At 43.9% G+C, this 15,200-nt stretch overlaps 1 protein-coding gene across 2 annotated transcripts in view; it reads left to right on the top strand.

Moving 5' to 3' along the window:
• Positions 1-15,200, top strand: part of LOC119435935 (uncharacterized) — a 167,538-nt gene that overhangs the window by 63,991 nt on the left and 88,347 nt on the right. For both annotated transcript variants that reach the window (XM_049660887.1, XM_037702637.2), the window contains 2 exons: positions 1,901-2,110; positions 10,148-10,261. In XM_049660887.1, the coding sequence (XP_049516844.1) occupies positions 1,901-2,110; positions 10,148-10,261 (324 nt within the window). The remainder of the gene's footprint in view (positions 1-1,900; positions 2,111-10,147; positions 10,262-15,200) is intronic.

Here is a 15,200-nt window from a genome sequence, read left to right as displayed (position 1 = left end):
GAGCTTAACCAGCCAAACACAGAACTAATGTTGCTGTAACCAAGTGTATAACATTTTAAACATTTAAAAAGACGTGTGCAAGATTATGCTCCTGCCGAAAACTTCCACCAGCAGCAAAGTAGAATACACTTCGTTACTGCTATATTAGCTCTATGTTTGCTTCTTTGTGCCATCAGGTGGCTGCACCATGCAGGCTGTTCACGTTTGCGCCTCCGCTTATCCCGTAAAACGCCCAGTCCACTTGCGCTTGCATTTACCCGAATACTGGGCATGCTAAACTCTATTGGGGTTGTAACCGGTGTGAAGTGAATGGCTGCAAACGCGTAGTTGCTGGTGCTAACTGGATACAGATAGCCCGATGCGCTGCAGCCACTCCACTCGCATGTTGCCTTGCAGAGGGACACGATGTCACAGCTTGACATATTGCCGATAGCTAGATTTACAGCCCACAATGTAACTAGAGTGATCCATGGTGCTTGCGAAAACAAAGCTCGAGACCAACCCTGATCGCGAGCAGCTTGCGTCAACAGGAAGAATGTTAAACAGAAGCAGACTACTCTTCTGTGCCGGATGTGCTTGAGTGTAGTGATAAATTGTCCTTGTGCATTCTCTTTTTGTTACTTTTTTTATAGAAACAAATTAACCAACATTCCAACTATTACAAACAGCATTTGTTCACCATAAAGTTCGAAAATTTATCAATGACGCACCTTGGGCAGGCAATCGGATAGCTCGTCCTGCCGACATAATATGGCCACCACGTGTCACTTAGTGTGGGGCAGCTGAAAACTCAATCGGTAGCGATGTATATTTTTGAAACCATGTAATGAATTACACGCTTTACGCCGAGTGCTTAGATGTGTCAATTAATGATCAAAAGGACCTACCCTAACAACTCATTAGGTTTGTACACAATCGTCAGAATCGTTTCAGGGTCTCTGTAAGTGTCCTGTGATGGAAGTTGTGGGAGTATAGTCTGCCGGAAGAAAATAAATATATATAGACGAGGGTGGGCCAAGAAGGAGTTTGAACTGAGCAGTAGGGTTCAGTTTTCCACGATTAGTTCAGCGATTGGCTTATATTCATTTTGGCTCTCCGTAATGATGCAACATTCATAAGTTAGGAAGGCAGTATGTGATATGCTTCGGTGTGCATCAGCTGAGCAGAATATGTGAAAAATGGCAATGCCATATTTCATTTATGCATGCATGAATTTTCACCATAGTGTTTTTTTTTTTCTTTTATTTTAACATTGAACTTTTTTTTCTTGCTCTCCATATTTCTCCTCTATTTTAACCTTCAGGGTGTTAAAAAAGACTCTTACGTTGAAAAAAAAGATGTGAAAGAAACAAATTAGCTACTTAAAAATTTTGCAGTACAGGTGTGATCTGCTATGAGGTGGAACCATTCCCATTCTTGCACAACAGATTTTTTTGCAGTAGGTGTGTTTTTTTCAAGACTGTTTAATTACGCTGTAATAAATCAGTTTTCAGATAATTTCTAACAACCATAACTTGTGTATTTCAGTTAGTTGCACGAAACTGTGTCCACTATCGACCCTCTTTACATTGGCACATTCAGGAACACCACAATATCTTTCCCTATAATTACTTAATTGGAAACCTCAGATTCTTCTTTTTTATAACAAGGATTTTTGCACAAATAAACAACAAGTGCTGAGATTTTTAACATTTTTTTTTTTTAAGTTGAGCAGTTTCCCTTAAAGAAATTGTGATCCTAATAATTCAGTGTATTACGCTTCGAGATTGTACTCATAGGCGGCCGTTACTTGATGTGTTAACCTCATTTTTAAATACATTTTAACCATCTAGCTCATTTGTTCTTTTTTATATATACAGTAACAAAAATGTAACATTGACCTCACTGATTTTATTTCTAGGTTGCAATGCCAATCTATCATCAAGCGCCCCTGTGTTCCATTTTCCTCCTTATGTCAACGGAAGTGGGGTTGTGGTATGCCACATCACAATCCATGCTTCATGTTCGAAAGAAAATTATGTATATGCATCGCTGGACTCAGTCAACCTCAAGGGAAGGAGCAACATCAACATAACTGGGAAACCGGCCATGTTTCCTGCAATTTTGAGAGGTAAATCTGCCAGAAAACTGCAAGTGCATTCGACATCAGCCATAGACAGTAGATTGTTGTAATTACGGTTCTGTGTTTTTGGTTAAAGCTGCTAAAGAAAAGCTGAGAAACAGCAGCTGATCAATTTATTGCGAATATGGATTCGTGTGGGAAAAGGCTGATTTTATATCTAGAGTGGCGAAGCAATTTTTTCAATAATTTCGCGTATTTGTCTCTGTGAGTAAATGACCCATGGTTAAAATTTAAAGCTTTGGTTTAGTGACATTACATTGCTGCACAGGAGGTTGCCAACTGATAAAACCAAGAAGCTTAGTGCAAGTTTCACTCCTTTGTTAATTACATACTTTGTGGCCGTTCACTGGTACTTGCACAAACTCTTAAATAATGTGTATATATATACCCATGGGCAAAATGTTTTATGCAAATACCTTTAGGTGGGCACCCATGTTATACACTACCTTTATCCTTCAGAAACCTTACTGCAGAAAGTAAAGGCCAATCAGGCATTGCCAGTAATGGCTGGCTCGTTCTTACATTTTTGGAATAAGCATGCATGTTCCTGTGTGTTGATAGTGCTAATAAGAAAATATTGGAAGAATGTATTGAAAATTGAGGTACTTTGTGTTCGTTTATTCTCAAAAGAGCATGAAAAGACTGGATGTTTCAAAACTACTGCAGCTTATTTCTTGTTCTGTGGGCTCTTTTGAATGTGTTAACTTCAAACTTGCTAAAAAGAAAAAGGCACTGTCTTGTTTTTTTTTTTCTTCACGTCTCTTCTTTTTGTGCTATTCCGAGAATCGACGACGAGATAGTGCGTCAGCTACCATGTTGGTGCTCCCTTTCAATACTGCACAGAAAAGTCAAAATGCTGTTATCAGGAGAGCCCAGCGCGCCAGCCGGTCCGCAGGCTCACAAAGCCGCATCAGCGAACTTAGCGCCAGCTAAGTTCACTGATGCTAGCGCTGATGCTAAGCTAGCGCCACTGTGGTCCGTCTGCACTACAAATTTCGTCCCAACTCCCAGGACGACAAACGTCCGCCAGAGAGGTTTACATCAAGTGCAGTGACAATGATTCACAAAGGAATTCACATTTGTACAGTCACAACACACTGACAGACTATTCCACTCTTCAATTGTGAGCGGAAAAAAAGACTCCTGAAACATCTTCATTCTCGCAAAGCACGGGCGGATAACATTCGAGTGATTAATTCTAGAGGACCTGTGTTGTCCGCGGGTGTCATATGCAAGAGGCCGCCTGCGGCGCGAAAAAGAAGAAGAGCACGTGAAGCACAGTGTTCGGAACGGCACGAGCTCTCGAGGCGCGTGAGCCGAGGCGTGATCGGGGGATGAACGGCGCTGTCGGGGGATTATCGACGTGGCTCCGGGCCAGGAAGGTCGCATTGCCAGCTCCGCTCTGGCGACGGGAGACTTAGGGGTCTGGCCGAGTCCGTGACGTTGGCCGTCCATGGTGTGGCCGTCGACCTCGGCAAGTTCTAGTGAGGCTCCTGGACCGGCTGCAGCCTCTCACGGCAGGATCGGGCACCCCAGAAAGAACCCCTCTTCCACGGCAGACCGGCACGTTTGATGATCCCCGGAACGCCACGTCGGCACTCGGGAAAGGAGCGAGACGGAAGCAGCGGCCGAGCATGTCGCTTGGCCTAACCCGTCACCTCTCCCGGCCACGTCAGCAACAGCGACCGGGTCAAACAGGCTCCGAAGATGAGCGGGTGAACGAACCGACTTCAATGCAGCAAGGTTCATGCGACGGTCGGCGAAAAGACAACGACACTGAGAAAGGATCAACGAGATTGCCGCCGGGAAAATACATGCTACGAGAACAACGAACTCAGTAAGAGCGTCCCATCCTAGTAGCGTCACAACAGTAGGCCAGAGTTGCCAGACTTTCGTAGAGAAAACGCTCAGAACTAACGGAGGCGAAACTTAGAACATATTTATTGATTCATTAGGTTGTTTTTGTTAACCTTTATTTGTTCATTGTGTTTTAGTTCAGTGCATTCTAGTTTGAATGAGTTTTTAGTTTGAGGTTTTTTGGTTTCGAGTGTGATTAAATATCTGCTTGCTGTGTCGCCATCCGTCTTCCTTCTCCATCTCTTCTAACACCCGCACGCCCCCGAGATCGGTGACAAACACATCACAGTAGGAAAGATAAGTTTCATGCAGCAGACCAATTCTGTTCTGATAGATCAAATAAAGCATTTTTAGTCTCGCAATCTTTCGGCGGACATGGAGGGGTTCCAGGTTCAGTCGCTGCAACATGTCGGTAACAGATGAAGATTGATAGTCAGATACAGTAAATCTAGCAGCGAGGCGCTGAATTCGTTTACTTGTGCAATATCTTTAACGTAGTATGGGTCCCTTACTGCGGAAGCGCACCCAAGGACTGGTCGTACTAGAGTGCGGTATGCCTAGAGTCTAACACTTGACAGTGAGTCTTTAAATTTCCTGGACAAAAAGCAAAGTTTATAAATGCTGTTGTACAAACGTTCTTCAAGTGCTTGTCCCATCTTAAGTTGCTTGTGATAGTAAGTCGTAGATATTTAACAGACGTTACTGACTGAATAGTTTTATTGGCAATGCAGTACGTATGAGACAGTGGCTTTTTATTTGTGGTTATTGTCATAGCAACTGTTTTATCAAAATTGATTTGCATACCGTTTCGTTCTCATATTCTGCAAGTGTACAGAGGCTATTGTTTACAGAGACGCAGTTGTCAGCAAACAATTTTACTGTAACAAAATGATCGATGTTACAAGCAATGCCGTTTATATAAATAACGACAATAGAGGACCAAGCACGGAACCTTGTGGAACCCCAGACAAGACCGGCAGATCAGCAGACCTAACACCTGCACACTCCACAAACTGTGAGCGATTATTCAGATAAGCCTGCAACCACAATATCAATCTCTCGGGAAGCGCGGCATCCCTTAATCTGTCAATGAGTAAAGTGTGTGGCACATGATCAAAAGCTTTTGACATGTCAAGAAAAACCACATCTATCTGTCTACAATTATCAAGAGCTGAAGCACAATCATGTATAACTGAAATTAATTGCGTGGTTGTTGAGACAGTCTTCGGGAAATCATGCTGATACTCAACAAAGAATTTTTTCAATTCAAGGTGCTGAGATATGTTCAAACAATTTACAGCGTGTGCTTATTAGAGAAATTGGTCGTTAGTTACAAGCTGTTAGCCTGTTTCACGATTTAAATACGGGAACTACTCTTGCCGTGAGCCAATCTGCGGGCAAGAAGCTTTGGTTGATTAATGCGTTAAACAGAACATAAAGGTAACATGACGCAATCTCTGAGTACCGTACAAAGAAGGCAATGCCGTCAGTGCTGCTTGACTTTTTCATTTTAACATTTAAAAGAAGAGAAAGTATTCCTTCACAAGCAAGAACTAGGTCAGGCATTAAGTTTGCAACTGGCGGTAGATCAGAGTATTGCGTTCGTAAATATAATGATTCACCGGAATGGTTCACCGCTTGCCGATTAGTTGCTTTCTTCCTGCCTTTCTCACAAATTTTGCATACTGCCACTTCGTGACGTTGCAGCAACTGAACAAAACGCGTTTTGAACAAAAATAGCCGATCTCGCCACAGTTGGCAAAAGGCCTGCTGCTGCTCAGGTCCCCACTGCCACTCGGCCGACTTACCCAAGAGCTAGCTCAAGGCTGGCTGCACTCACAGGACGGGATCAACGACTGGTAAAAGTTGGCCATTCCCGAAAAGTGGCGAAGGCCACGTACGTCCTTGGGCGCGGGGAAATTGAGGATTGCTCGAAGTTTCTCCTTGTCTGGCTAAATGGAGCCTCCGCCCAGCGTAAACCCGAGTAACCTAACCTGGGTTTACGCTAGTTGGGCTTTCGCAGGATTCAAAGTTATCCCAGTGGCCTGCACCCTCTCGAGCACATCGGCAACATGGGCCAAGTGTTCTTCGAAGGTTCATGACTAAATCACGGATGTTGTCGAGGTAGCACATGCAGTATGACCACTTTACTTCCCTGAGGACGGGGTCCACCAGTCTCTGAAAGGTCGCAGGACTGTTGCAAAGACCAAAGGGCAGACGAGTAAACTCAAATAACCCTCTGTGGGATGTGAACGCGGTCTTGGACCGGTCACGCTCATTCATCCGGACCTGTAAGTAACCTTTCGAGGCCTCCAAAGTAGTAAAATATTGTGCAATGCCCAAGGTTCCTACAGTGGAGCTAATCGTACGGACTGGATAGGCATCCTTATGAGTCACTCTGTTCAGACGGCGGTAGTCTACGGACAGGCAATGACTGCCATCTTTCTTAGGCACCAACACAATTGGAGACTCCCAGACGCTATACGAGGAGCAAATGATGTCCGCCAATAGCATCTCGTTCAGTAAATCATCAATGTGGTAAGCTTGCCACGGCTGCTGGACAAAAAAGGCACACAATCTTGCTTATCTATCGAAAGGTGACGATGTATGTTGCTTTTTTTTTTTTCTCCTGCGTTTGTGATGCAGAATGTCGGGAAGCTTCCCCCCTGATTTTATATTGTTATTCGAATATGTTGCCGACTGCTGGCTATGTAATAGAAGCCAATGATCTTGCCAAGCTGATTATGCAGTTTTTTTCCTCGGTCCTCCCCATGCACTCACGAGTCATGGGAGGACCCATTGCAATGGGTAAAAATCAAACTTTCAAATCTTAGCGCTACTTTGACAGTGCTTTATTTCCACGACGTGGCATTCCAGCATCAAATCTAGGAGCACAAAATTAAGGAATCGCGAAATCTCTTTTAAAAAATTGGGAACATATAAAACAGTACGAAGTCGGACCACTTTAGTCGCTTGCTAGGCTCACTCCTGCACATGTCTTGTTTCCATTTGTCAGCTCAGCAATGCTCAACAATGTTTGCCTCAGTCAGCCTGCCCGTCGGTTCGAAACTTTGAAATTGCACATCGAGCTTGCCATTTTAAAATATCGAGATCAGCTTAATAGCCAGTGACCACATAGTTTTAGAGAATTCTGTGGCCTCCAAGAAACAACAGAAACTTATTGCAAGTATATAATTCATGCATAAGCAGTCTATGCAAATAGCATGACTCAAAAATGGTGCCTCTTGAGATACAACCGGCTTGGTGCCATATGTTTACCAATCACGACAGATTAGTTCAAATGAAGCTTTTTAACATAGCAAAAGCAACACAATATCAGTACATACCTTCAAAGAATATATTGCACTGTAAAGCTAAAAAAAAAAAGAATGTTGCCAGTCATATACTGCATATGGACTATAACTTGGTGGGTTGCTACTTGTCTCGAATAATTTTCACAATTCACTGTATTTCTCTCAGGATCTCAAAATGGTACAGCTTCCTATAGTTTCTAGAATGGTTCACGCAGCAGCCCGGCATTTTGCAAGAAAAAGACTGGCTGAGTGGCCACAGGTCTTTCAGAGCGCATTGTCACAGTGTGAACAGGGCGTGATAATTGTGGGGACAGCTGAGCTAAACCAGCCAAAGTGGCAAGTGCCCCTTCAGAAAACGTGCCCACCCTGCACAGAGCGGGGGTGAGGAAAAGAGCATTTAGGCACCCTACTCGCTACCTTTGTACAATGCCAAGAGCTCTGTCGGCTGCATACTTCGACGTGTCCATTGCGGAATGTCGCGAAAGTGAAACTGCGTCTGAAAGTGATCACCTAAAAGTACTGCCCTAGCGCATATGGAAAGCACAAAAGCATGGGGGTTGATTAAATTGATTAGCAACAGGATGGCACGTAGATTGTATTGGATACATGCACGCAGTTCAGAGCTTTGTTTACTCGTGAGCACTCAAGACTTCTCACATGTCTGTCGTTGAGTTTTTGACTTGTCGTATCATGCCGACACTACTGGCTGCCACCTCGGACGAGGATGACTTCACTGATGCTGTTGGGCTTGCGCCTACATTCGTGGATGTGCTGCATTGCATCGACAACATTTGGAGATTCTTCTGTGCGGGTGACAACGTTGTAGGTGACGTCCTTGCGTACGTTGCTGTGCTTACAAGACGGCTCTTGCTGCTTGGCTCAAAGAAAGTCCATAAGAAATCGAACGATTTTTTTAGTCTGTAACTGAGAAAAGAAAATTTTAGCATGCTGGCATGCATGGATCATGGTACATGGTATGCTAAATCTCTCCATTAAAGCGTGATTGGCACTTGCAATGCAGTATTCTTTCTGCATTGCATTTATTTTTTTGGCTGTTTTGCTTTCTGATTCCTGCAGAGTATTAGCCTGTAGCTTAAACTGATGTATAATTTTGTTGTTTGGATTATACGACACCCACATCATACAACATTCTTGATCAACCCTGGCGGGTTTGTCGGGACTACGCAAGAATACAACATTCTTGCGTGGTCCTGAGAAACCCGCTGTGGTTGCTCAGTGTTTATGTTGTTGAGCTGCTGAGCACGAGCTCGCGGGATCGAATCCCGGCCACGATGGCCGCATTTCGATGGGGGCAAAATGCAGAAAGCACCCGTGTACTTAGAGTTAGGTGCACGCTAAAGAACCCCAGGTGGTTCAAATTAATCCGGAGCCCGCCATTACGGCGTGCCTCATAATCAGATGGTGGTTTTTTCACGTAAAACTCCATAATTTTTTGGTCCTGAGAAAGTCCTATAATCAAAGTTCCACTGTATAACTATCCCATGGTAGCTGCATGACCACAGCGCCCGAGTTCCCTCTAGGAATTATAGTAGCAAACTGTGTACGGCAGCAAATTGGTGAGGGAAATTCAATGGAGGAAATGTAAAAACAAAGGGGGGGGCTCGAAGCGTTTGCTTTCCATGACTGGCACTCTTCATCATGCCAGCGTTGTGACAGCGAGTGTTCACGATCATATAGTGAGTTCTGTTCATGCTTACCTGTGCGCACATAACACCATGCTTGTTAATTTTATTTGTAAGTGAATGTTTACTGCAACTTATATGGCCTATAAAACTACGAATCTTATTTGATGTAGTTGTCTAATACTTTGTTGTCGCTGTCAATGCTTCGCCTTTCGTGCGAAACTGCGACTTTTTTCTTTTGCATCAAATTCAGTGCTCAGTCCAAGAATAGTTTTAACACTCCCTAACCTGCTCTGGGTCTTCTGATGGAGCATAAAGCAGGTGACCTAGTACTACCATCACTTAGTGCTATCTTGAACAGGACTCAAGCTTTGTCTTGGCCTCGGGTCTTAACAGCTGTCATACCTATGCTTTATCCTTCCTTTCTCTCTCCATTGTGCATTTGTCACTTGCCACATGCTTTATTTCTCTTTATAAATGGTATATGCAAGAAATATATTAGAAGCTTAGTTTGTGTTTGTGTGCGACATTGTTGACATGAAACGTTATGGATAACTTCGAGATGAAAAGACACTGCAAGTTTGTAGAAATGGTTTGCTGTTTTACGGTGTACAGCAAGTGCACATTGGTGAAGGCAAGCTTGATTTGCTGGTGCGGATCTACTTGTGTTGATTAGATTTGTTAATCTAGCTGCTGCATGGCTTTGACTGGCTTGCGCAATTGGAGTGAGCAGACTACAAGAGTGATGTTCCTCTTTCATTTGAAAGTCTCATAAAATCCTAGATTGTTCTGAGAACTTTGGAGCAGTTTGCTCATACAATATATGATTCATGTTTTGGTTGTCATCCCTTATTTTGTATCTGAGAATGGCCTAAGAATTATTGGGCTGCACTTATCACAGCTGTCTTTAATTTTAGTGTGAAATTGAAAAATGCAAGTGTTGCTCAGCAAAAAGTACGAAGATTTTGGAGTAGAATTTTATTTGGCGTGGCTGCTTCAAATGAAAAAAGTTCTGCATTTTCTTTCATTCTTCACTTCAAGTAGTTTGGTGGGAAGCGATTAGTAGATATAACTCTTACCCAAAAAAGTACCTTCCACTGCGATTTTTTTTTTTTTCCATTGTGCACAAAGTGCAAGGCAGCTTTAACATTTTTGTCAGATTTTATTTTTTTTATTAATCCTTTGATTTTCCCTCACCCTCCGTTTCCCAGCTGGAGAAGCACCTCAGTTCGACTTCATCGCTGAATCTATCCAACTTGATCTCGCCCTGGACCTGAGCATTGCTAACCAAAGTGGCGCTGTTCTTCTTGACTCAGTTTACAAAAGTAAGCTATGCTTTAATATATTTTGACCATTTAGCTTATCACATTTGTAGCTGTGCTTCACAAAAGCACAACAGGCACTTAATGCCTCTGTAGAGTGTTCTGCTATTGAGTGTAAGGTCGTGGGTTCAATTCATGACTGCTGCAGTCCTATTTTTATGGTCATGGAAACAAACAACACATATTTTGCATTTATGTTTGCACTGAAACGTTGTTGCTGTGAATGTTTTTTGCCTGCGCCATAATGATCAGTTCCCAGGAAGTGTAGGCTGTTGTTTTTATCATTCGTTGTGATGCTTCGTAACTATGTCTCAGGAATGTGAGTGGAAGTAAATTAATGAGAAGGCAGAGCTTCCAACTGGAATGTAGGAGATAACATATGCGAGATTCCATGCTGACAACACCCAAGCACTACTTGCAGCACAACCATCAGTTGCATTTCACTTCAATAGGTATAGTAAGAGTGTGCCAATAATGCTAGCACTGATAACACAGTAAATTAGCTTTATAACAAGGGTAATAGCAAGACAGAAAAAAGAAAAATTTGTACATGCATTATAAAGGCTGTGACAATAGATTTACAACTAAAGTCGAATCTCAATGATACGATCACAGCTAATACGAATTTCCAGATGACACGAATAGAGAACAGCGCGCGTTCACGCGCTTTCTCCCTTTCTCTTTTAGTGCGGAGGCGCGGACGCGGCGCCGGATAGTGCGGAGGCCGCGACTGGGCGCAAAGAGTTTGAAGCAGTGGCACTTTTGTTGTTTTTGTGCTTTTCCTTTTGTGCTTTTCCTGGAAGCGCGGCCGCCACAGCGAGCGAAGGTTGGTGGGGTCTATCGCTTCAACGAAAACTGAGTGGCGTAAGCACAGCGCATACAAAGGCAAGAGCCGTGTGGAGATCGCTTTCGAGATACGGTGCGCGCGACAACACCGACAGCCGGCACAGGCGCGAACGCTTTTGTTGGCAGAGTAAAAGCCCCCCTCCCTCCCTCCCTTCCCGCTTTGCTCCTTTCGCGTGGGAGATTGCGTCGCCAGTTACCCTTGCGCCCGGTTGCAAGATACGCATTTGGTGCCACAGCACAGCATTGCCCTCCCTCCCTCCCTCCCATACCCCCACGGCCTCTCGTGCGACGGAAGTGGCGTTTGCTCTCCGCTGTGCGTTCGCTCTCCGTGAAGGCGCGCGTCCTCCGCGCACTTTCACTCGCACATACGGCGCGCGGCGACGATTTTACCGCCCTTGGACTCATGCTCCACGTCTCATGCTCCTCCTCCGCATCGCCCTCATTGATCTCCTCTCCCATCGGTGGGTGCACCTCGTTAAAAAGCGTGCTCGCTACCGCCTTTGTCGGCGAGATTTTCCCGCGGAAGCCGCATTATAATCGGTATTTTGTCTCGTGCGGCTGCACTGTAAGTGGTATGCGTATACATGGAGTTCTGTGTGAGGGTAAATGGCAGTCAGTAAAGGCCGCGTTGTAGCCAGTTCTGCACTATAAAAGGTTACGTTATAAGTGGTCTATATTGTAAATGCTCTTTACGTACGTGTGCCTGAGTGTGTTCACCTCTGACTCTTTAATTTAGCTAGTTTTAATTGTGTTTCGATGATACGAATGTCGGCTAATAGGAATATATTTCGTGATCTATGAGATTCGTATCATCGAGATTCCACTGTATGCCTAAACAATTGCCACATCCGTGATGACATGCTTTCAATTAAAAAAAAATCATTAAGAAGGAAGTTTCTTGAATGTGATTTAGGTTGCTGCCATGTGGTAGCAGTGCCTCTTTCAAAATTTTCAAGCATTGTGTGAGGCAGCTGTTGCCTCCACTGCAATCAATGTGTTGGTGGAGTTAGTTTCACTCGTGTATCTGTGCCATCAGAATGTTTCAGCATAACATGATAGGCAGCCCTGTTAGACAGTGCATGCATGTACAGCTGGCACCTTGCCTACATTTAGTGTGGTTGGTAACTGTAGCATTTATGGTAGTAGTAGATGAGATGACAAGCAACCCATTGTAGTAAACCACTTAGCTGTTGATATCTCCCAAGGCCCTTTGTTCCATCCGCTGTGCCTTCATCAGCAGAACCATGTGACAGATTAAAAAATGTACTTTCTCCTAGGGTCAGACCCTTTTGTTAAGATTTTAGTGAAGCAATCATGACAATAAGCATGAACTTTAATATGTTTGAGCATATGCCTGTATGTGCTAAATACAGATAAAATGGGCACGCGAATAATGTAGTTGTTCTTGCAAAGTAAATTCTGCTTTTCTAAGTTGTTGGATCGCATCACTTCCCTGGCTTAATTCTGAAGCATGGCTGTTGGTGGTAGGTGCAAAGTCAGCACATTGTTCTTTTCGGGAGACACGGGATCTTAGAGACTGAAAAATCACAGAAAAATCAACTTTTTAAAAATGTTATTTTTGGATTGCACAGTTACTGACGCATGATCTTGGACATTTTCATGCATCTTGGATCAATATTTTCGTTGTAATAGCGTTTTATATTACGTCAGTGGGCTGAATTTTTACTGATAATGCACAAAAAGGACCTTTTTCCACAACTTCCGGCTGCCGTTTTACGTTTCCGATCACAGCCATCTTGGCCTCATTTGAAAAAGCCACGCTTCGTGTTTAGCTTTCATGTCGCCGCTACTTGGTGCGCTGAATGGCTATGAAGGAAAAGCTTGTGAAAAAGTTGTCTCGATGCTCAATTTCCTTCGTCGACTGAGACACCCGTGATCATAAATGCACCGTTGTCTGCTCGGGCTGCTGGGGTGTGCTAAGCTTGGCACGCAACAATGTCGAATTCAGTTTGCTACAGAGCATAAATTCAGTGAACGGAAAAAGAAACGAAGAGTGTTCAACTTTCGGAAGTTCACAGTAGCTTCGGAAGACGTTGCGACAATAGTTTGCTACCCGTGCCAAGCGCCTCCAAAGCTTCCCTCTATGACTGCAGAAAAGGCTTAACATGGAAGTGGTTTTGACAGCAGCTGTGCCAAAGCTTCCCACTATGACTGCAGAAAAGGCTTAACATGGAAGTGGTTTTGACAGCAGCTGTGTCCGGAAAACATTGGCACGGCTGCTGTGGCCTGCTAATTTGCTGTAGATAAAGGAGGTTAAAGAAAAAGTTCTTCTTTCTCCTTTCTGGGGTTATCTTGCTCGCACTGACGCCGCCGTGGCTGGCGTAAGTGTGATGGAGACACGCTTTGTTAATGTAAGCCTGAATTCTATAAATGGTCTTCTGTCTTGTGGAAAGCACAAGTTGTGTGGTGATGACGTGACAGTACACAAAGGTGAGCATGACTATGATCTCGCCATAAAGTATTGGCCACGAGATCAGGCTATAGGTGGCAGCACTTTCTCCACATTAGTGTGGATGGGCGGGCAGTGGCGAGCATAGAAATGTACACGGCGGCGCTTTGCTGTGAGTGATTTGGGGGCTTGTTTGGTAATGAAACGCATTGACTGCAGTGTACTGATAATATGTTGCCCTCCAATGCCACATTTATGCACGAAATGCTCTGACCATTCCTGCTATATGCGAAAGGAGTGCATAAATGCAGTTTCTGTTGCGGTACATGCATGGTGCTTTTTATTAATGTTTGGCTTGCGGTGTGTTGTGCAACTCAACTTTCTGCTATTCTTGCGCTGCTTTTTTTATATAAAATGGCCTGTATTCCTGTACAGTGAAGCTAAAGCAGCTAGTTATTAAATGAATAACTAGCTGCTTTAGCTTCACTATCGGATTTCACTGCCGGATTTTCCACCTCATGAGCCCTAATGCTATTGCATTAATAATGCAGTAGCATTATAGCTCATGAGGGGAAAAATCCAGTGTTGGCGTGACCATGATGGTCCAAATAGTCAAGTGATCCCAAATCAGCCCATCGAGGCAGTTAATGACAGTCAGTTAACGCAAAGTTAATTAAGGCAGGTTTTACCCCCTACCTTTGGTGTTATTTAAGGCACACCTAAGAAAGGTAGAGTTAAATAATGTACAGGTTTATTTAAGATCGAGTTAATTACTGCATTTTAGCCCACGACCATTGGTGCGAGTCGAACGCACCACCTTTAGTTAAGGTACAGGTAATTAACCCTTTGAGGGATCAAATTTTTTTGCCAAATGCGACCCCCCAGAGTAGATTTTTTTTATTGCTGATTTAAGTTCTTCGAAAGAACCTTTTTCTAAAAAAAACGGTCGTAATTTTTAGAGTGACAGTAAAGTGACGAAAAAATCATTTGTGTTGTAAAATACACAATGTTTATTCATGAATAAGAAGATAAGCGCACTGAAAAATAGTTGTGTGCACGTCCGGAAACCGAAATAAGTTAGAAGCCTTCGTCTTATCACCAACAAGGTGCGATAGAGCTTTTGTGGTCTCCAAGAAAAGAAACGCAAGAATGGCAGCATCGTTTGTGTATATACGCGCCTGCCCGGGAACAGGTGTAATCGTGCCTCAGTGAGCGATAAACGATCGAGTAACACGGTCACCCTTTGAGATTTGAAACCAGATGGCCTATCAGTTTAGCGCGTGCAACAAGCGGGAGCCGCCGCAGGAGAAAACCGTAAATTGGCGCCGTTACCGCGAGTGCGAGCCCGGATGCGCGAGCGATAGCTGACACGCCGTTGCCATAAAAGAAAAAAAAATGGAGAGGCATTGTCGCAAGTAAAAAACTCGACGTGTGTCGAGTGGCAGCACATGCCAAGCGAAAGAAATGATCTAAAGAGGCGCACACTTGCCACCGACATGCCCTTGCCATAAAAACAACAACAAAAAAAACGGAGAGGCATTGGCGCAAGTAAAAAATTCTACGTGTTTCCGTCGAGTGGTAGCACATACCAAGCGAAAGAAATGATCGAAAGAGGTGCGCTTTTTAAATGTACCAAGCAATGACATACATGTACGTCATTGACCATTTTGAAGGTGTTCGCGGAGG

Source organism: Dermacentor silvarum, chromosome 1, assembly GCF_013339745.2.
Source record: "Dermacentor silvarum isolate Dsil-2018 chromosome 1, BIME_Dsil_1.4, whole genome shotgun sequence".
In the NCBI taxonomy this organism is placed as follows: Eukaryota; Metazoa; Arthropoda; class Arachnida; order Ixodida; family Ixodidae; genus Dermacentor; species Dermacentor silvarum.
Note: the sequence above shows the minus strand (reverse complement) of the source record. Positions and strands in the feature narration are given on the sequence as shown.